Genomic DNA, 23,369 nt, shown 5'->3' with positions numbered 1-23,369 from the left:
TCCTTAATAAATTGCTTTATTAAGCAGATCAGGCAAAACTCATGTTCGGCCTAGAGGCCGATGGACTACCCGAGTCTTACCTTTTCACTGGTCTTCGGTGGCCAACCGGATAAACGTATTGAGAGAAGAGACTTTCCAGAGTCGAACAAGGGTTAGACTTTATTCAGGGTCTTGGTTACATGTGCAGGCTGAATTCTTCCTCAGGAGAGAGGAATCCTCCTCCTCCCAAGGGGCAAGGATCATACAGCAAGAGGATGGGAGTGGAAGAGGGGAGGGACCCTCTTCCCTCTAAGGGCCCCTCAGCAAGAAGAGCCCCCAGAAGGGACTCTGCATCCAGAAGAAGCCTTCAGGCTTTCCTGACCCTACTTAAGCTCTCTCTCCCGCCGCATAGTTTGCATGTGAATACCGTGTGTGCTCTCAGCCCCTAGCTAGTCAACAACAGGTGTGCTCAGACCACGGGCCAATCTCAAGGGTGGGATGCTTTCCCCAGCAAGTTTCCCACTGAGAAGAGGTGGAAATGCACGAGATAGCCCGTGTTTCACGCCTCAATTCCCAGCTGTTCCCTGGGGGGCCTCATGAGAACTCTGAGGTTTAGAAGTCCTCACCTTTACCTGCCCGAGACTGTCCTCATGAAACTGAGCTTACACCCCTAACAAACTCAGACGAAGAGTATGCATGTAGGTGACTATATCACACCTGTCTGTCTATGCTTTTGTATTACACTCTGTACTGCTGGGCACAAATGGGAAATGGATGTGTACTATTGGTAAGCAAGTGAGAAAATACATAGGAATTGCTTTGAAAATTAGGAAGTGCTGTCCAAATAGAAGAAATATTATTATTTAAAAAAAACCTTTTATTTTCCAATTATATGTAAAAAGTTTTTAACATTGGTTTTTAAAAATTTTGAATTCCAAATTCTCTCTCTTCTTTTCTCTCTTTATCCCTCATTGAGAAGGCAAATGCTTTGACGTAGGTTATACATGTGCAGTCATGGAAAATATATTTCCATATTAACCATACTATGAAAGAAAACACAGACTCTGCCACCCCCCAAAAAGCCCCTAAGAAAAATAAAGCAAAAAAAGTATGCTTTGATCTGCATTCAGACACCATCAGTTCTTTTTCTGGAAATGGATAACATTTTTCATCACAAGTCTTTTGGAATTATCTTAGATTGTTGTATTGCTAAGAATAGATAAGTCCTTCACAGCTGATCTTCATGCAATATTGCTGTTACTGTATCATATTCTCCTGCTTCTGCCCACCTCACTTTGCATGTAAGCATTCCTTGGTTTTTCTGAAAGCATCCTGTTCATCACTTCTTATAGCACAATAATACTCTATCACAATCATAGTCATAGTCACAACTCATTCAGTGTTCCACAATTGATGGATATCCCTTCAATTTCTAATTCTTTGTCACCACAAAAAGAGCTTCTATAAATATTTTTGTACATATAGATCCTTTTCCTTTTTTAAAAAATCTTTTTGGGATACAGACCTAGTAATGGTATAGCTGGGTCACAGGGTATGCACAATTTTCTAGTGCTTTGGGCATAGTTCCAAATTGCTCTCCTGAATGGTTGGGTCAGTTTACAACTCCACCAGTAGTGCAATAATATCCCAATTTTTGCACATCCCCGTGAACATTTGTCATTTTCCTTTTCTATCATATTAACTAGTTTGATAGGTGTGAGGTGGTATCTGAGTTGTTTTAATTTGCATTTCTCTAATCAAGAGTGACAGAGCATTTTTCAAAATGACTATAGATAGCTTTAATTTCTTGGTCTAAATTTGGTAATTTATCAATTGGGAATGACTTGTACTCATAAATTTGACTCAGTTCTCTATATAGTTAGGAAATGAGGAAATGAGGAAATGAGGCCTTTACTAGAGGAACTTGTTATAAAACTTTCCTTCCAGCTTTTTGCTTTCCTTCTTATCTTGTCTGCATTGATTTGTTTGTGCAAAAACATTTGAATTTAATGTAATCAAAATTATCATTTTACATCCTGTAATGCTCTCTATCTTTTTTTGGTTACAAATTCTTTCCTTATCTGTAGGTCTAAAAGGTAAACTATTCTATGCTCCCCTAATTTGCTTGTGATTTCCCCCTATATGTCTAAATCATGTACCCATTTTGACCTTATCTTGGTATACAGTGTGAGATGTTGGTCTATACTTAGTTTCTGTCAAACTGCTTTCCAGTTTTCCTGGCAGTTTTTGTTAAATAGCAAGTTCTTGTCCAAAAAGCTTAGATCTTTGGCTTTATCAAACACTGCATTATTATGGTCATTTACCATTGTGTACTGTGCAGCTCCTCCATGTCACTGATCCACCACTCTTTCTCAGCCAGCACCAGGTTGTTTTTGGTGATTACTGCCCTTTGTAATGCATTTTAAGGTCTGGTACACTAGGCTACTATCACTCACATTTTTTCCCCACTGATTCCCTTGATATTCTTGACTCTTGGTTCTTCCAGATGAATGTTGTTATTTTTTCTGGCTGTATAAAATAATTTCTTGGTAGTTTGATTGGTATGGTACTGAATAAGTAACTTAATTTAGGTAGATTTGTCATTTTTTATTGGACTGGCCCATCCTATCCATGAGCAATTAACATTTTTCCAATTGGTTAGTTTTGGCTTTATTTGTGTGAGAAGTGTTTTGAAATTCTGTTCCTATAGCTCTTGGGTTTGTTTTGGCAGATAGACTGCCAATATTTTATATTGTCTGCAGTTACTTTAGATAGAATTTCTTTTTCTATCTCTTCCTGCTGCACTTTGTGGACAATACATAGAAATGCGGATGGTTTATATGGGTTTATTTTATATCCTGCAACTTTTCTAAAGTTGTTAATTATTTCCATTAGTTCTTTTAGTTGGTTCTCTAGGATTCTCTAAGCATTCCATCATATCGTCTGCAGAGTGATAGTATTGCTTCCTTGTTGTCTATTTTAATTCCTTCAATTTCCTTTTCTTCTCTTATTGCTATCGTGAGCATTTCTAGTGGTGATGTGGGCACCTGTGCTTCACCCCTGATTAGCTTATCCTCATTGCAGATAGTCCTTGCTGATGTTATTGATGTGATCAGTTATGCTGATAGTTTTCCCAACACTGAACCAGCCCTGCATTCCTGGTATAAATCTTAGGTGGTTGCACTGTATGGCCTTTGGGATATGTTGCTGTAATCTCTTTGCAGTATTTTGTTTAAAATTTTGGTATCAATTCTCTTCAAGGAAACCGGTCTGTAGTTTTCTTTCTCGGTTTTTGTTCTTCCTGGTTTAGGTATCAGTGTAATATCTGTGTCAGGAAAGGGATTTTGTAAGACTCCTTCTTTACCTACTTTTCAGATAGTTTATATAATATTGGAACTAATTGTTCGTTAAATGTTTGGTAGAAGTGACTTATAGTTCATCTGGTTCTGAAAATTTTTTTTAGGGAGCTCACTGATCACTTGTTAAATTTCAACTTCAATTATTTAAATATTCTTTTCTCTCTTCTATTAATATGAGCAGTTTATATTTTTGTAAATATTCATCCATTTCACTTAGATTATTAGATTTATTGGCATATAATTGGATAAAATAACTCTTAATTACTTTAATTTCATCTTCATTGGTGATAAATTTACCTTTTCATTTTTAATACTGGTAATTTGTTTTTCTTCTTTCTTTTAAATCAAATTAGTCAATGGTTTTTTTTATTGTTTTTTCATACAACCAACTCCTAGTTTTATTTATTAGTTCATGATTTCCTTATTTTAAATTTTACTAATTTAGATTAGATTTAGATTTTCAGGATTTTCAATTTAGTGTTTAATTGGGGATTTTAATTTGTGCTTTTTCTAGTTTTTTTTTTACTTGCATGCCCAATTCAGTGATCTGCTCTTTCTCTGTTTTGTTGATATAAGACTTTATAGATAGAAACTTTCCCTTAAGTACTGCTTTGTTATATTGCCTCCTTATTGTTGTTCTCTTTAATGAAATTGTTGTTTTTATGATTTGTTCTTTGGTCCACTCATTCTTTAGGATTAGATTAGTTTACAATTAATTTTTATTCTATATTTCCATGGCTCTTCATTAAACATAATTTTTATTGAATTATGATGTGAAAAAGATGCATTTAATATTTCTGCTCTTCTGCATTTGGATGTGAGGTTTTTTTGAAAGGAACACTTTATTTTATTTAATTTTAGTTTTCAACATTCATTTCCCCATGATTTAGAGTTTCAATTTTCTCCCCATCTCTCCCTTCCCCCCACCCCAACACACTGTGCATTCTGAGTACCCTTACCTCAATCTACCCTCCCTTTTATCACACCCCTCCCTTCCCTCATCCCCATCTTCTCTCCTTTCTTGTAGGGCAAGACTGATTTCTATACCCCATTACCTGTATTTCTTATTTCTCAGTTGCATGCAAAAACAATTCTCGACATTCTTTCCTAAAACTTTGAGTTCCAACTTCTCTCCCTTCCTCCCTCTCCACCTATCCCCACTGAGAAGGCAAGCAATTCAATACGGGCTATACATGTGTAGTTCTGCTAAAGACTTCCATAATAGCCATGTTGTATAAGACTAACTATATTTCCCTCCATCCTATCCTGCCCTCCATTTATTCTGTTCTCTCTTTTGACCTTGTTCCTCCCCAAAAGCGTTTACTTCTAATTACTCCCTCCTCCCATTTGCCCTCTCTTCTATCATCTCCCCCATACCGCACTTATCCCTTTCTCCTCTACTTTCCTGTAGAGTAAGATAGATTTTCATACCAAATTGAGTGAGCATATTATTCCTTCCTTAAACCAAATGTGATGAGAGTAAGCTTCACCTTTTCTTTCTCACCTTCCCCCTTTTCCCCTCCATTGAAAAACTTTTTCTTGCCTCTTTTATGAGAGATAATTTGCCCTATTCCATTTCTCCCTTTCTCCTCCCAATATATGCTTTTTTTGAACCTCCTTTTCCATTTAACTAGTTCTGCTTTTTAAAGTATTTTTCTTCTCATTGACTTTTTGGATCTCTTTTGCCATTTGGATTAGTCTATTTTTAAAGGTGTTATTTTCTTCAGCATTTTTTTGGATCTCCTTTAGCAAGGTGTTGACTTGCTTTTCATGATTTTCTTGTATCACTCTCATTTCTCTTTCCGTATTCTACCTCTTCCTTCCTCTTTCTTCTATCGCATCCCTCTTTCTCCCCCTTAATTTTATTTTATTTTTGGATATTTTACATTTTCTTCTATTTTTTCATTCTTTGAATTTCTAAAAATTGTTTCTTGATGTCTCATGGAGTCTTTAGTTGCCACTTGCCCAATTCTAATTTTTAAGGAATTATTTTCTTCAGTGAGCTGTTCTTCTTTTTCTATTTGCCCAGTATGAGTTTTTAAGAAGTTCTTTTCTTCAGTGAATTTTTATACTTTTCCCATTTGGCCTATTTTGTTTTTTGAAGTGTTATTTTCATAATAATAACAATAATAATTATTTGATATGTGTAACTCCTTTACTAAGCTGTTAATTTTTTTTAATGTTTGTTTTATATCACTCTCATTTATTTCCCTGTTTTTTCCCTCTAACTCTCTTATTTAATTTTAAAGATCCTTTTTGAAATCTTCTAGGAATTCTTTTTGGGCTTGAAACCAATTCACATTTTTTTTCTTCAAAGCTTGGCATGTAGCTGCTTTGATTTTCTTGTCTTCTTAGTTTGTGTTTTGATCTTCCCTGTTTCCATAGTGAGTTTCTATGGTCAAATTTTTTGTTGTTGTTGTTTGCTCATTTTTTCCAACCCATTTTTTTACTTTAACTTTATGGTAAAGTTGACCTTTGCTACCTGGGTGGAGGGACCACTGTCCTAAGTTGTTTTCAGAGCTAGTTCTAGAGGTCTGTAAGTTTTCAGTTCTTCCAAGGTGGTATGATCTATGGAGAGGTGTGGTCACTACTTTCTTAGCCTGTACTCTAGTCTGTGAGTGACCATCTCTTCTGCCCTGGAACTATGACCAGGGTTCCCACTCCTGCTCATGCTTTTCCTTGTCCAGGAATTGTGATTTGGAACTATATATGGGCAATGCAGCAGAGTCCTGCTCCTAATGCCTGCAGAAGGTCCCTTATAATCTCCTTTTGATCAGTTATCTAACCCCCTTACAGTCTGTGGGCTGAAAACTTGGGAAGCCAGCATATACACACTGCCAAGGTCTGTCGCTGGCTTGCTGGGTGCAGCCTTGGCTGGACTGTACTTTACTCTCACCCAGTGAGATAGACCTTTCCTGCCAATCTTCTAAATTGTGTTTGGCTTGAAAATTGTTTCACTCTGTTCTTTTTTGCAACTCCAGAATTTGTTTTGAGGTTTTATTTTAATGTTTGGAGGAGAATTTAAAGGAGCTCAGGTGAATTCCTGCTTTTACTTTTCCATCTTGGCTCCACCTCCTATAAGGAATTATTATTATCAAAAATTCTGGTGACTAGAGGTGACAGTCTCTAACATGTATAACATTTTGTAGGATATAGAGAACTGTCCCTATATTGTTTTGTGTCTCACAACAGCTTTGAGAGGGAGGCAGAGCAGGTATTTATTCATAGTCTTCACACGGTCTTTCTGAGTCCTTCTGTGACATTCTTGATAACTTTGCAGTCACTTGAAGGCCACAGTACCTTAAAGGTTAAAAATTCTGTGTTTCCAGTTGCTGGACAGTCCTTTGATCTTCATGAATTTTTCCTATTTTTCTCAGGAGAGAAAATAAAAAAAGACCTTGGCTGGAATCTTCTATTACTTGCTGGCTTTGTGGCCATTGTCAAGTCTTTTAACTACTCTGAGACTCAGTTTCCTCATCTGTAAAATTGGCATAATAGCACACGTAATACTTACTGTACAGGTTTTTTGTGAGGGAAACAATATATGTGTTAGGTAAATTTCTGTGGTGGTGGTGATGGTGATGATTTTAACTATAACCAAAGCAGGGAGCTGGTTAAACCCACCCCGATACCCTCCCGGACAAATCATCTAGCCACATCAAATGAATATGTATGTTTGCTGAATGAGTGAGTGAAAGAATGCAGGATTTGGGAAACCAGTAGCCTTTCCCTTCGGTCTGATTATTCTCTCTTTTTTGTTCCAGGGGTTTATTTCCCTGCCTTGACGAGCCTGTTGTCTCAGAAAATCCGAGAGAACGAGCGAGCATTCACCTATAGCACCGTGGGTGCAGGGTCCCAGTTTGGGTAGGTTCTGCTTGCTCAGTAATGAGATACTGGGGGAAAAAAAGATGGATGAGGTCATGCAGTCATGTCATGTTCCTCAAGCCAAGTGAGCTGCTGTGGAATTTGAGCTACAAACGGTTCAGCCTCCCCAGAATGACACGTGGGAAGAAATACCAGGAACTGTTTGTGGCAGAAAAGGACATCAACACAGGGCACATCTGGATCTCTGGATGACAGGCATCCTGGAGGGCGTCATTTCTAGATGTGGAAGCCTGAGGCTGTTGCTCCAGGAGACAAACAGAGACTCATTCCTCAAACTATTCATGCTCTTTGAAATACTGTTCCTTTATGCACATTTCCCTCTCTTGGTGTCAAGAGGGTTTGGGGGTGTTTTGGTTGGCAAATGGTGTGGAGGGGGGACTGTTGCTTCATCTGTCTCTTTTTCATCTGTGCTAAGGGAGATGAAGTAGGTCATTCCCTGCTCCCTTTCTTCTTTTCAAATTCCCTCTGTAGTTGTCCTTATGCAATTTTGGACAGCAGGTGCTGTGGCACAGACGAGGTAGCAGGACCAAAGGGCATGGAAGATAGACAGAAACACAGGCTTCACATGGTGGTTTCTAGTTAGAGTTCAATTTGTTTGACTGTATAATGTCCTCTGCCTCTTTTAAGCACAAACAGACACCCTCCCCCCCCCCCCCCCCCCCCCAGCCATTAACCATGTGTGGAGGCAGATGGAGAAAGACAGGTTGTTTGGGGGAGGGGAAGTCATCTTAGCATCCCTTTTGCTTCTTAGGATACTTTGTTCTGAAGAAACAGAAGGAATGTGTTACAGGAAAACTACAGGGTTTTTTGCTATGTTAAAATTTTGTAGTATTTGATATTGGTTGAACTTCAAAATTTTTCTTTTAACTTGAGATTTTTCTTGTGTTTGCATTAGAACCTGAGACAGAACCAAGGTGGCCCAGTAGATTGAGCACTGGCTTGGGAGTTGGGGTCATGAGTTCTCCTATGAGTTCTGTGATTCATTCACCTTGAACAAGTAACTTTTTCTTTGTGGGTTTGAGTTTCCTCATCTATCTATGAGTTTGGATGCTGAGATGCTTTCCAGATTCAACATTTTAAAATCTAGGTTTTACAGAACTTGACAGTAGGAAAGGGAACTCACCTGACATTTAGTCCAACCTACATTCAACAAAGAATTCCCTCCCCCAAATACCTGATGATTGGTCTTGTAGTCTTTGAGGACTTCCACTACCTCCTGTGGCAGCCCAATTCCACTTTAGGATGGCTCTAATGATTAGAAATTTTTTCTTATATCAAATTTGCTTCTTTGCAACTTCTATCCAATGCTCCTAGTTCTGCCCTCTGGCAGAACACAGAACAAGTGAACCTCTCTTTCACATGCTAGACCTTTATGTACCTGCAGAAAGAGATCATATCCTCTCTGTCTTCTCTTCTTCACACAAAACATTCAGAATTCCTTCCAACCATCCTCCTAGGACACTTACTGAAGGGACAGTGACACCTAACCTTTGGACATTCTTCAGTTTATCAGTGTCATGTCCCACCTCCCAACCCCCATCTGAGCACAATACTCAAAATATGGTCAAACAGGGACAGAGGAGAGCTGCACTGTCACCTTCTTTTATTCCTGAAAGCTCTGTCTTTCTTAATGCAACTTAAGAGTGCATCAGCTTCTTTGGCTTGCATATCATACTCTTGATGCATATTGAGTTTGCATTCCACTAAAAGCTTTAGATTTTTTATTTCCATATTTGTGAATTCCAATATTCCTTTTTTCCCTTTTTCTCATATCCTTATTTTTTGCCTTCACCTTCCTCTCTACTCCTCCTGCTCCTCAGATGCACCCCAGGCATCAGCCCTTCCTTATTCCTTGTTCTGTTGCCAGTCATGCCTTGCAAAACCTCAACCTTGGATTGCTCTCACCTTCTTCCTTTGGCTCCATTCATGTGCTTCTGAGTGGAGCTAGAGAAAATGACAAACTGAGCTGATTATGTCCAATATAAATTTATATTACATAATCTCAGCTGGGTCCTCACTGCAGGAGGGTAATGCTTTTATGTCTGCTAGTGGGATCACTATCCCACTCATCCCAACAGTCATTCCAGACCTTTTCATTCTGTTCTTAAGCTTTCTATGGCATCTCCCTCTTTCTGCCCTCTCAACTGAGGACCTTGCTTATAGATCACTGAAAAATATTAAGGCAATTCACCAAAAGCTTCCTCTTCTCCCTGCTTCCTCATCTCATGGCACTTAGATGTCTTTACATATTATCTCTTCCCTCATCCCTGTCTCACATGAAGAGTTAGTTAAGTCTTTTCCTTGCCAAGGCAATCCCTTTTTCATGCACCCTTAATCCTATTACATCTCATTTTCTCAAGAAATATATATATATATGTATTATATATATTCTCCGCCTTCCTCCCTCATTATCCCCATTCTCTCACAAATCTTAAACATCTCCCTTTCTGTACTTTCTTACATAACCTGGCCTCTTTCTACCTTTCCAGTCTCCTTGGAGTTGACTCTTCTCCAAATACTCTCTGATCCAGTACGTTGGTCTTCTTAGTGTTTTATTCCATAAGACATTCTCCATTTTCTGACTCCATGCATTTTTACCAGCTATCTCTTATGCCTAGAATACTCTCCCTCCTCATTATTACCTCCTGGCTCTGTTCAAGTCTTTGCCAAAATTCTACCTTCTACAAGAAGCTTTTCCTGTATCCCCTTAACGTTAGAGCTTTTCCCTCTGAGATGATTTATTCTCATATACACTGTGTATGTCTCATATGTATGGAGTTGTCTGCTTGTTGTTTCCCCCGTTAGAATGTGAGCTTCTTGAAGCAGGGATAGTCCTTTTGCCATCCTACATATCTTTGTCACTTAGCACGGCACCGCACACGTAGTAAAAATGTAATAAATGTTTGATGACACAAACGAATGTCTATATGCCTCTACCATCTTATACTTACAAACTCAATTTTTTGAACCTGTGAGGAGCACTTTTTATTTGGCACAATATTTTAGTCTGACAAAACTTTTTGAGATTTTGATTCTCATCCAAGGTATCAGATCTGAAATTCCGCCCTCCCCCTGCCTTTTTTTTAAAACAAGATTTGAAAACCAGTTTTCAACTCCAAGCCTTCAGTGTAGACTTTACAGTTTTCTGAGAGGTATAGATGATGCTGGGCGCAGATCAGACCATTACCTTTTGAGCTAACTGCTTCCTTTACCCTTGGTCCAGGCCCCTTGATATAGCAGAGGAGCAGAGAAGCAGAGTCACAGAATCTGAGTCTGAATGCTGGTTCTGCGATCTACTAAGTCTGTGACCTTGTGTAAGGCACTTCACCAGTCTGGGGTTCAGTTTCTTTATCTATAGAATGATAAGTTTGGACTGGATAATCCTTCAGAGCTTCTAGTTTTGAATGTTGTGATCTATTATTTTAAATTTTAAATCTAGCAAAAATTTCTGAAATGCCCTGAATGTCTGTGTCCTGTTTGTCACTGAAGGAACTATGTAAAACTTTATTGGGGTGATAAAGTTGAGGAGACTTTAGGTAAGAAATATAATTTTGATCATTTCTTTTAACATTGACCTCAGGAGAACATAGAGAATAGAAATACAATGAAAATTCAAACATCCCACTAACTTTGACTGGGAAGTCAAACTTAATGGCAGCCTGTTTATTTTATTAAGAAGAGTTTTATTGATGCCCTTTGTTTTATTATTTTCTTTTATGTCACAGTCATTTTCTTGTATACCATGCTTTCCTTACATAATATCTTCTTGTAAAAAGTAAAGTAAAACTAGTCAGTAAAATGTGATAGTCTTAAGTTGAGTTATCCAGCATTCAGCCCCTATAGTCCACCACTTTTCCAGTGGGAAGAGGGAAGAGTATTTTGTCATCTGTTCCCTTTAATGTTGGTCATGAAATTTGATTAAAGTTCAATTTCTTTTATGTTTCATGTTATTTTTTGTTCAATTTCAGTCATGATTGACTGAAAACCTCATTTGGGGGTTTCTTGGCAAGAGATTGGAGTGGTTTGCCATTTCTTTCTCTAGCTCATTTGACAAATGAGGAAACTGAGGCAAACAGGGTTAAGTGACTTGCTCAGAATCCCATAGCTAGTGTCTGAGGCTAGATTTGAATTCAGGTCTTTCTGACTCCAGGCTTGTTGCTCTGTCACTTTGTGCCACCTAGCTACCCACTATGTTATTTTAGTCAATGCATATATTGTCCTTCTGACTCTAGTCAAGTCCTCCGGATCTTTCCATGTTTCTCTGAATTCCTCATAATCATCATGTTTCATAAGTGTGATAATATTCCATTATCTCCCTATACTTCAATTTAGTCAGCCATTCCACAGTCCATGGCTACCTGCTTTGTTTGTAGGGTATTATTTTTTTGCAACCATAATAAGTTCCTCTGTGCTTTTTGATCTATATCATGAGTTTTTCCCCCTGTCTTTGTCCTCATAGGGGTATGTCTCCAGTAACAGAATTATTGGTCAGTAGGTATGAATAGTTTAGTGACTTTTATAACCATCTCTTTTCCTTTTCTTGTTTTAGGACCCTGGTGATTGGAGGAGCTGGCTCTCTCCTCTTGGACTGGTATGGCTGGCAGAGTGTCTTCTACTTCTCTGGGGTGCTCACTCTGATTTGGGTCTATTTTATGTACAGATACTTGCTGAGGGAAGAAGGTAAGTCCCAAAATGACTCTTCCCCAGAAACTGGTCTGATGCTGTCTTTTAGCATGGTTCCTTGAGAACCACCTACTGTCTTCCCATCAGGGTTGGTAATGATCTTAAGGGAAACGGATTGAAGCAACACATGGTGCCTTCCTTGTGTGGGAAGAACTCCTAAGAGAGGTTGTTGGCGAGTGTGCTTTGGCTTTTCAACAAGATAACTTTCATTTGGGGTCAAACACTTCACCTTGTCTTACAAAAGAATCTTTTTTGGAGCTCTCAGCAAAGTCAACTTTAGTTGAGTTTTCGTAACTGAAAGATTTGGCTTTGAAGCCCAAGAGATGTAGGCTTAAGTCCTCAGGGCCAGGAAGAGCTGTGTTTAAGTTCTGCTTCTGACACATCCTGGTTGTGTAGTCCTGAGTCAGCCACTTCACTGCTTAGTGCTAGGAGTAACTCTCTAACATTCTAAGTTGGAGAAAAGGCTCCAGAGGAAGTTTCCTACATAAATTGAATCATGTCTTTGGCTCTTGTCCTGTAAATTTACCAAATCTAGAACAGAAAGTTTACTTATAAGATTTTGGACAAAATAAATATTTCTAGGGGATCTCAACCAAATCAGATTGCATTTGCTGTGAAAAGGTTAGTTAAGGATTAGAAATCAAGGACCGGCTCTAGTCTCCATGGTCCTGGGGGAAGATATTTATTAATAAAGTAGCTGGTTTCACTTTTCTCAATTTTTTTTCTTGCGGTTGGTCTGGAGTTAGGCACAAATATGAATTCAATGAAGAACTGTTTACTGTTCCTTAATAGGTTCTCAGCAAATATATCCTGAATAAGTGAATAAGATCATTCATTTCCACTAAATGTGCAGTGTTCACAGATATCCTGTGTAAATTGACTTATTCCTGTGCTTTGGAGATTACACAATTACATACGATAAATATACTCATTGGAAATGACCTCCATTAATTCCAAGCGAACATGGTATATTTAATGGTACTGAATGAAGATTTACTTTTAAGTGTTTCTTTCCTCCAGAACTTGTAAAATCCTTGGGAATTTTGGCAAAAGGCTTTTCCATTTCCAAGCAGAAAAAAGTTCCCTGGAGACAGTTATTTAGGAGACCTCCTGTGTGGTGAGTAAATATTTGTATGGTTGGTTAAACTATGATGGTAAGGGGGCTGGGGTTGTGGATTTAGTTCATTAGAGAGCCAGTTACTATGCACCAAAGCTACAGACTGTCTCTGGCCTGAATGTACCACCTCGAAAAGGTGTGCTACTAGGTAAAAGGGAAACAGTTCAGAGTATATATACATGACTGAGGGCAAATGTCTGCTATTGAAGAAATAACTCAAAGTTCAGGTCCTAGTGATAGTAATTTCATATTTACCTACAAAGGATACATATTTCAGAAACTTTGTGGGCTGTGACTTCAGGCAAACTCCAACACACTACTACTGCCTCTTTTCTTTGGCCACTTAATGGACCCACCAGCTTGTTTGGTGTATAGTTAGATTAACTTTTTTTTCCCTCCAGAGCCCTCTGGACCTATCAATTCCCTTTCTGTTTCTTCTCTTACAGGGCAGTCATATTCGCTCAACTCTCTTCTGCTAGTTCATTTTTCATTCTACTGTCCTGGCTGCCAACCTTCTTTAAGGAAACTTATCCCAACTCTAAGGTAAGTTGATCTGTTCTTTAAGGGGTGATAAGATTAAGGGGTAAAAGTTGTCATTTGGTGGGAGAGGAGTCAATTGAAGTTGTAATACACACAGACATGTTAAAAATGCTTGTCTTAGGAGGAATTGCTTTTGGTTCTGGCATCATGGAGATTAATAGTTATATTTGGCCAACAGTCTATTTTTACACTTTACGATGTGTGCTTTGTTTACCTTATATTGAGATAGGATGGTGTAACGGTTACAGAATCCCAGAAAACTGCCTGTGATCCATTTTTGTTGTGTAACCCTAGGCAAATCATGTAACCTCTCAGTGCTCCCAACATCATTTCTTAAGAAATTGATTTTTATTTACTCTCTCTTATTTTTTATATTGCCTAGCTTTCTCTTCACTTCCTGTTGAGCCAGCCTGAAAATAAATATTTTTTTGAATAAGAAAAAGAGAAAAATAATTTATCAAAACTGATCACAGCAACAAAGTCTGACATCACATGTCACACCCATGGCTCCCCATATCTCTGCAAAGGAGTGGGGAGTGGTTTCTTCTCATATCTCTTCTTTTGTAAAATAGAATTTGCTTTTATTTTTTGTTTTTATAATCAACTGGATTTTTCCTCTATATCTTTCTCAGAGAGCCATTCCCTTTGACAAATAGTTTTTTTAAAAAAGAAAAAGAGGAAGAAGAGAAGTTGTCCTGCCCCAATAAAACTGATCAACACATTATAAAAGTCTGACATCAAATGCAACATTCACACCCACCCATGGATCCCACACTTTTGCAAATCAGTGGAGCGTTGTCATATCATGTATCTTCTTTGAGGACAGGCTTGTTCTTTATGATTTTACAACATTCACTTTCAGGTGTTTTGTGGTGTTTTTTTTTCATTTATGTTCCTGTAGTCGTTTGTATTGTTTTCTTGGTCTTGCTTCATATCAAATAAGTTCATGTAAATATTTTCATTTTTCTCCTCATTGTTCATCATGCTTATTGTTTTTTATAGTAGTGTAGTAATATTCCATTACGTCCAATTGTCACAATCTGTATGGCTAGCTCCCCATCTATTTTGTTCACATGTTTCTGCCACCACAAAAGGTGCTTCCAAAAATATTTTGGCTTCTCTGAAGCTCCAGTCAATGCTCTAAAACTATACGTTTCAGAGAAGGTGCCAAGCTGCATTGTTAGAGGGAATTTTCTCCCCTGGAAGTTCCCTATACAAATGAAATCACAGGTCTAGTCCTTATCCCAGTAGTCCTTTTCTTTAGCTAACATTGTATATTGTATCTAAGCCTGCTATAACCATTGCTGCTTTTCTTATTATAGCTACGTGAATACCCTCTCAGCCACCATCAATGTCACCATTTTGGAATGTGAGGTCCAAGGATATGTTAGCTCTCAGAACAGATATTAAATACTCTTGTAGCAACTACTTGGGAATTTCATTGTTGAACATTTGCTATCAAAATTTCTTCCACTGGGCTCACAGATAATGATGGACACAGTTTGTATGTCTGAGTATTATCCCATGGTGATAGACCTGACCAGGCAGTACCCTGAAAGGGAGGGAAGGGATCTCAGTCTTTTCTATATGTCATAACATTTCTACTGAACTTAAGCCAGATTTTTCTCTGTGGTCCCCAACTTCCAGGGTGTTAAAATAAGCATGGCTTTTGACAACAAATCACCCATAAGAGCACATACACACACACACACACACACACACACACACACACACACACACACACACACACACACACACCTCCCTTTTGTCCTCACCATCTTCCCCAAAGGTCTGATTAATCATCAAAGTACACTGACACAAATATAAGGAAAGTGCCTACCTCCCACCCTCCACATTTCTAACTGCATTAATATGCTGCTCCAGGGTATTACCTAGCTCTCTGTTTTCTTGCGTGTGACCACCAATAACATAGTTTTATTGGACTAGCTTTTCATATAGATTCTGATATGGATCCTTTCCTTAAATCTCTGTGCTGATGAAATAATCCCCCTGCTAACCCTTCCCCCCTTTAAATACCAGCCTTCTTCTGTATTTTTATACCATTGTGGTAATGCCTTGGTGACCCAACATTAGCATTATTGTTGTAACTTGCAATTTTATGCCCAGGCTGCTTATGTTTTTGTAGGAAAAAATACTCAGAAGAGCAGAGGATGTTCCCAAGGAGTCAGTAGCAGAGGCATGTGGCCTAAGCCCCTGAATCCTTGATCCAGTAGCCTGACTTCCTGGGAAAGGACCTGGCTGGCTTCCAGAAGGTTTCTTAATCTTCCCTCTGGGGATATTATCTTTTTCAGGGCTGGGTGTTCAATGTTGTCCCCTGGCTGATTGCAATCCCTACCAGTGTGTTTAGTGGGTTTCTTTCGGATCACCTCATCAGCCAGGGTAAGAACTGTCTGCTTGCCCCCTCCTGCTTCCTGCTAGCTTGGTCCCCAGTTCCTGAGATAGAGCCCCTCTTTGTATCCCCTATTATCTGCCCCAACATTCCCCCCCAAAATGTGTAGAGAGAGCTAGAGGCTGGGACTGAGGAAAAGTTGTTGGGTGAACAGCAGAGAATGGCACTGCATCCCTTTTTGCTTGATATGCTGTACCCGCATCAGCAAGAAAGGGACAGAATTGTCTGGTGGTTTCTGGAGATACTGCCTGGAGTGCAGGCTTTTCTTTTCTTTTCTTTTTTTTTTTAATAAGCAAGAACATTTTCCTATACAAAGAAGACCATAAGGAGAATATTATATATCATACAAAACCATTATATACTATTTGGGCTTAAAACACTTATTATTGCTTTATTTTTGACATTCATTTTTCAAAAATTTTGAGTTGTGAATTTTCTCCTTCTTTCTATTCCTCACCTACCCATTGAGAAGACAAGCAAAAGCTTTTCCTTTGTAAAGCAAGGGTGGAAATCATTCCATTTAGCTCTAATAGAAAAAAAGAGAGCTATGGATTGAATCACAGAGTGTTCCTCCCTAGTCAAGGTGCCAGAACCAAATGGTAGTGGTTTTCACCTCACCTTTATGCGCTCCCACAAATATTGAAGACAAGAGGAGGATGGAGAAGCAGGAAGAGTACTTGATTAAATATAAGGAAGCCTTGATTCTAGTCCAAGCCCAGCCACTAAGTACTAGTTGCTTAAGATTTGACTGAGTCCCTTACCTTCTCTTGACCTCAGTTTCTTCTGTAAAATGAAAGGGTTAGACTAGGCCATTAAAAACATGAGAGGCAGGAAAACTGTATGGATGTAAGGTTGTGATTCTCCTAGCTGAATTTTTTTAAAGGAATACGTTGGTGTTGTTGTAACTTAGCACCTAGGTGGCACAGGGGATAGAGTTCTGAGCCTGGAGTCAGGAAGGCCTGAGATCAAATATGACCTCAAATACTTACTAGCTGTCTGACCCAGGGCAAGTGACGAATCACACCCTAATATTAATTTTGCCTCAACTTGCTCATCTTTCAAATGACCTGGAGAAGGAAATGGCAAATTACTCCAGTGTCTTTGCCAAGAAAACCGAAATGAGGTCATGAAGAGTTTGATAGACTGAAGAAAACAAAGAGAAAAACCCCACAGATTGTAAATTCTTCTAACTCTGGATTAAAGGACTTCACTAATCCTTGTGGGTTGACCCTATTACATCTGCGTATTGATCAGTTGTTATGGTTTGACCTGTGGCATATGAAAATAATACTGTACATTGGAATTTTTCCAAGTACTTTCAAGTCTCTCATCTCATTTAATCTAAATCCATGTCATACTGAACCATGTTATCCTGGTACTTCCAGATGATGGTGAATAGTTGTATGTTCAGAGGTAAGAACAGAGGGACACATACACACGTATCCCTATGACCCTCTGTACATACCAAATATTTAATTCATGCATATAAGCATTTGGAGATATATTAACTTGAACACACATACACATCTATATTTATAAGTGCATGTGTTTATGTACATCCATGAATATACTTACGTAACTCAATTCAATTTGGCAATGAATGAATGAAAAAAGCATTTACTAAGTTCCTGTTATGTTCTAGGCATTATGATAGGATATAGGGATACAAAAGATAAAAGATAAACTTGCTCCCCAAGGAGTTTACCTTCTTCTGGAGAGATGTAAACCAATATGGACACAAAAATTTCTTTTCTTGAGCAGCCAGCATTATGATTTCCTAGCAGACTACTCTTGAGCCTCAGAGAGGTCAGGAGCAGATTGATCACTGATATACCTTTTTGGGTTTTTTTCTTTAATCAAAGATTCTTAGTAGTATGTAGTATGGAGTAACAGTCTCATTTTCCCTATTTTAGGCTATAGAACCATCACTGTGCGCAAATTGATGCAGGTATGAAATCAAGTTTGACTTTTATCTCAGATCCTCTGTGTCTAGCTTCTTATGGCCCAGGAAATTTCCCTGATATTTGGATCCATACTCCTAATATTGCTTGTCTTCTTAATGTGACATTGTGAGACATGTGACACATCTAGCATAAGTTAGACAATGTCTTGTTCACCTATAGTTCTGTATAAAGTGTGGTAGATAGGTTAACACATGAGGCTTCAACTATTCAAGGCTTTCTTTCTATTCTGACTTGTTGGGCAATCTTTTCTCTGTAAATCGGTTTACTTATAAAGTGGGAGCAATTCCTACTTAATTTCCTCGTGACCAAACTAGAGAGCTCATTTACCTCCTTCCTCATCTGCGATCAGCAGCTGGAACTGTCCACTGAGGTGCCAGCCACTGCCAAATGTAGAAGTTAGTTGAGAGGAGAGCAATGCTACTATTCAGGGAAATTTTGGCTTTATTCATGAAGGTTGTTTCAGAGAATTAAGGATGACCTATTCCTGCTTCTCTTGCCCAAGATGGGGAGTTTTTTCCTATTCTGAAGTTGATTCTATGAGTCAGTGCTAGTGACTTTTCTGTTTCTCTAACAGGTGATGGGGTTGGGTCTGTCCAGCGTGTTTGCCTTGTTTCTGGGCCACACAAGGAGCTTTTGTAAATCTATTATATTTGCATCAGCTTCGATTGGACTCCAGACTTTTAACCACAGGTAAGGGGCCTCTCTCTCTACCTATTGGATTATCATCTATTCTGGGCCACCTTCACGTTCACCCTCATCATCCAGAACAGGGATCAGTGCATAGTAGATACCCAACAGATTGGTGCTCAACCCGTGGATTTCACTTTGCAGATGAATTCTAAAGTTATCCATGCATCTCTGGGTGTTGTGAGCACTGAGCAGATTATGAATACTGAAATAAGGGTTTTGAAAAGGAAAACTGCCCATGAGTCTGGTTTGATTTTTATATCTATGCTCCATGTATTCTGGTTAAATTGCATCTTTTAAAGATAATTTAATGTATGATCACCTGACATCTGTCTCCCCACAACTTCCCTCTTTCTTTTTTCTCTTTCCCTTCTTCCATAGTAACAATATTTAGTTCACATGGTAAACTCAGATAATTTCTTTTGAATGAACCACTTAGCATTGCTTTTTAAGTGAATGACTACTGTATTGCAATGTGAACATTACAATTGGCATTTGCATGATTTGCTATTTACTTTTCCTGTCATTTCCACTCATAATTTTACACTGCTATACTGAGAGCTACTGTGCCCATTTTGTAGATGAGAAAACTGAGGCACCAACAAATACAATGGGTTGCCCAAGATCACAAAGCTGATTAATTCAAAGGCTACCCTAGAGTTTAGGGTCTACATGTACCTAACTGGGGGCCTTGCTAATAGATTTAAGGCTATAATGATTGCTGGGGTTGCTCTTTTAGGTGGTTTTGGTTATTTTTCCTTCACTGGATTTATATCACTCTTTCCTTTGATTTTTTTCCTCCTTATCATTCCTGGAAAGTTTAGCCAAGTGAAGGGATGTCACCTGCTGAATGCACTGTTCCAATTTTCTGCCAGAACTCACCTTCATTTTCTTTTCTGTTTTACAATAGTGGAATTTCAGTTAACATTCAAGACCTGGCCCCATCCTGTGCTGGCTTTTTATTTGGTGAGGATGCATTTTTGACTCTGCATAGAGAAGGTTGTTTCCCCCACCCCTGGGGAGGAATTCATCCCAGAGGAGCCAGCCTTATAATCAATCATTCCTTGGCTAGGAGGCCTTTCCCATGTTGTTTCCCTGCCTGTCTCTAGAAGGCAAGGCCACTGGGCAGTATATAAGGACTCAAGCCCTCTGCTGCTATATCCCCCTAGGGAAAAACAAATATGGAGGTTGTCAACATAGGCTACACTTCCATAACTATCAGAAGGAAGGTTTGCCATCACTTTTCTTTTCTTTCTGTCTTGTTCCTAGGTGTAGCAAACACAGCTGGAGCCTTGGCAGGTAAGTAGCACACAGCTCAGAGAACTAGATCCTGAGCTCAATCAGTGTTCAGACCTTCCTAATTTACTGATGAAAATTATGCTGAAAGTGAATGTACCTTCCAGAACTAAAGCTACCTGGAAAATCAGTCTGGAGACCTTATCCTCAGAGTGGACATAGTCCATTTTGTTTCATTTATATGGTTAAGGTTACTGCTTTCCTGTACAAGGTGACCTCTGGAGGACCCCAGAAAGCCTTATGAAGCAGGGACTGTTTGTCCTACAGACCAAGGGCCAGACATAGACTTAAATTATGTGTTTAGCTAAATGTTGGGGCAGGCAATAAGCACATGGGACTTGTTACCCTGAAAGGTTGTTTATCAGCTAAAAATAGACATTTGTTTTAGCAAAATTGAGAGAGCCATAGATAATATTCTTATAATGGTGTTATTATCTTACAATTTCAGTTAGAAGCAGGGGTATGCTGGTTATTGTTTAAGAGTCAGTTCTCTAGGGAGAAGAAAGGTACCTGGGGCACATTTTAAAATTTAATATGCATTATTAAAATTTTCTCCATCATTTTTTTAAGTCCAAACTATCAACAAATCAATACATTAAGTCCTGATTTGTAGCTTTGCTGATTTTTGAGGTGTGAATGATTAAACTGAAATGACCAGTGGGTTCTTATGAATTATTTTAGCTGGCTCTAGCACATCCTTGGTTGGAAAGGATCTGAGAGGTTATCTCATTTGACTTCCCATTCAGACCAAAGGTTTTCTCTGCAGTCCCTCACTGGGGTCAATCCAGTTACTGCTTGAATGCTTTGTTATTTATAAAGCAGGTAATAGCTTTAGTTCATAGAAAAGTTTTCCTTACATATCTATCTTGTAATTTCTATCCATTGATTTAGTACTCCTTTCTAGAAGAGCATACAGAACATAGTCTTTTTTTGCACGTGATAGTCTTTTTAATATTTGAAGACAGCTGTCCTGCCTTGCCTCCCCCAGTCTTCAATTTGCCAAACTCAGCATCCCTATGTCCTTAAGATTTTTCTCACATGACCTAATTTCCAGAGGCCTCTACATCCCAGTCATCTTCTCTTAGATTTGCTTGATGATATACCCCCTAAATCATGGTGATCAGATCTGGATATAAGATTTAAGAAGTTACAGTTGTTTGGAACATGTCTCAAACCCTTGAGAGGACCACTTGAGATTTCCCCAAAGCATCCCTGGTTCCACATCCCACTCTTAACCTCATATATACTTGATCCAGGATGATGTGAGTAATTTTATTGTGAATTCTTTCTTCTTTTTCTCCTGGATTCAGGTGTTATTGGGGTATGCCTGGGAGGATATCTGATTGAAGCTACTGGCTCCTGGACTTCAGTTTTCAATCTTGTGGCTGTTATTAGTAATCTAGGACTCTGCATGTTCCTGGTATTTGGAGAAGCCCAGAGGGTGGATTTCAGCTCTGCTTATGAAGACCTTTAACTCCCCAGCCTCATGCTGAAAACTGAGCACTCGGCCAACAAAGACTTGTGTTCCCATTTGATTGTTCATGGGGGGAAGATACTTAGTTTTCTAAGGGAAAAGTTTGGTTCATTCTACTGATACTGAAAATCAGAGGCAAAGGAAAAACATTGTGGGCTTGAGGAAAATGGGGAAGAAGCAAAGACCTGCTCAAACATTAGCTCCTACCCTTAGGTCTTTCCTGATCATAGTAAGAGCCTGCTCTCTGCAGGCTGAGGTGAAGTTATCTTTCAGGATACCTTTAGGGAGACATGGCCTTGACTAGTCTATTGACCTATAAGGAGCATTTAATTTGGGGGAGGAATCTCAGGCACAAGACAGTTTGAGCATTAGCATTGGAGACTGGTTTCTCCTGCTGCCCCAAAGGCCTTTTCCTTTTTGGACAACAACTTTCTAGTTTACTGTCTTTAGCTCTCCTTCCCCAAGGGTAATAGGTAGGTCTGGAAAGCCAGGTGTGAAATCCCCAGGGGTAAGGATCCCTGGGGACTTTTTCCACTGCTTCCAGGGCATGGTTCAGATCTAGTTGGACCAGTTGTGTTCCATGCAGTCAATAGAAAAGTGTCAGCTGAGTCCCATTTGATCCTGTGGATTCAACATACGCGTGTTCTTGCTCTCTCACTCTCAGCAACTCTGTGTGTGTTTTTACTTTGCATTCTGAGAATGCAGGAGACATTCCAGATAAGCCATAGCTAGATGGCAACTGGCTATGGGATTCCTCTGCAATAGGGGATGCATAGTCTTTTGAATTATACCCAACCAGATACCAATTTTTTGGATTTGTGTAGGTTTTTTTTCCACTGCAAGGGAAAGCTAACCAGCTGTGGCTCAGAGAAACAATGTTGTTCAAGGAGTCCAAGAGACCTCAGTGGAAATTCAGATTGCCACAAGGCCTTGGGAAGGACATTTCTTGTCTCTGTGCCACAGTTGTCCCTTCTGTAAAATGGGAATAAAAATATCCATGCTGCCCATTCCTACCTCAAAAGGCCATCATGAGATTACCAAGATCATAGAGGGATGTGTGCTTTAAGCTCTTTAGAATAAAAGTAGTTTCAAAAAGTGTGGTTGTTATTAATGGGGCTTTTTGTTAAGTAACTGGCAGACTGATTAACCTCATGACTAGGGAATTCAGGACATTTTTTTCCAGAAGACATTCACTGAGCCTCCTTTGAGGCTCTCCTTTGAAGAAAAAGGCAACATATTAATGCCATAGAAGAATAAACCAGACAGAATTTTATTTAAATGGTGACCATTAAAAGACTAGTAAAACTCAAGGCTGTCTGTCTTCATCATTTTAGTTCATTTATTCATGTGTGTGAGTGTGTGTGTTTTAATTTACTTGGCTAACTGCAATTTATTTTTTTTATAGGAAGAGAGATCTCTTCCAAATTTCATTAAAATAAATGTGTGAAGAAGTTATAAATTAAGTTTCTAGGGAAGTTCCTAAGATCCATTAGCTATTGAAAGTCTCCTCTTCATAGCAGGGGATAGAATTTGCTTTTCATGAAATGTGGACAACTGAGAGGAGTGGAATACTGTCCTGAAGACAGTTTTAGGAGCAGAGGGGAGTCAGTTTCACTTGACGTGGCGATCTTGGGCATGTACCCTTCTCACCTGCAGAGTCCTTTCCCTCCTGTAGCCCCGCCCCCCCCCCCCAAAAGAGTTCTAGAGAATGAAACATACTCTCAGAAAACAAAACTTCACTCTAGCAGATCCAGTGGGAGAAAGTTGGACTGAAGATTTAGGATTCAAAGTTGTCTCAGAGAGGCGTCCTTGGCTTGCTTTTCATACTTTAGTTCTTCCAAAAGCCTGTCAAGTCTCCGTATTCCCTTATAGGACCAGGTTGTTCCTAGGCAAAACTGGGTAGTATCTAGAATTATTTTTAAAACTGCTTCCTGAACATAGATGACCACCACTGATAACTAGAACAGTTATTGTG

General features: G+C 39.0%; 1 protein-coding gene across 1 annotated transcript in view; it reads left to right on the top strand.

Moving 5' to 3' along the window:
* The window catches only part of SLC17A9 (solute carrier family 17 member 9), a 32,144-nt gene extending 10,624 nt beyond the window's left edge, over positions 1 to 21,520 (top strand). The window contains exons 4-13 of the mRNA XM_072633332.1: positions 7,103 to 7,202; positions 11,773 to 11,903; positions 12,927 to 13,023; positions 13,470 to 13,566; positions 15,876 to 15,963; positions 17,887 to 17,921; positions 18,512 to 18,627; positions 19,535 to 19,590; positions 19,894 to 19,923; positions 21,231 to 21,520. Coding sequence (XP_072489433.1) covers positions 7,103 to 7,202; positions 11,773 to 11,903; positions 12,927 to 13,023; positions 13,470 to 13,566; positions 15,876 to 15,963; positions 17,887 to 17,921; positions 18,512 to 18,627; positions 19,535 to 19,590; positions 19,894 to 19,923; positions 21,231 to 21,394 — 914 coding nt within the window. The 3' untranslated portion in view covers positions 21,395 to 21,520. The remainder of the gene's footprint in view (positions 1 to 7,102; positions 7,203 to 11,772; positions 11,904 to 12,926; positions 13,024 to 13,469; positions 13,567 to 15,875; positions 15,964 to 17,886; positions 17,922 to 18,511; positions 18,628 to 19,534; positions 19,591 to 19,893; positions 19,924 to 21,230) is intronic.
* The last annotated feature ends 1,849 nt before the right edge of the window (positions 21,521 to 23,369 follow it).

The sequence above is a fragment of the Notamacropus eugenii genome, chromosome 1 (assembly GCF_028372415.1).
Source record: "Notamacropus eugenii isolate mMacEug1 chromosome 1, mMacEug1.pri_v2, whole genome shotgun sequence".
NCBI lineage: Eukaryota > Metazoa > Chordata > Mammalia > Diprotodontia > Macropodidae > Notamacropus > Notamacropus eugenii.
The sequence above is the reverse complement of the archived record's forward strand: the minus strand, read 5'-3'. Positions and strand labels throughout refer to the sequence as shown.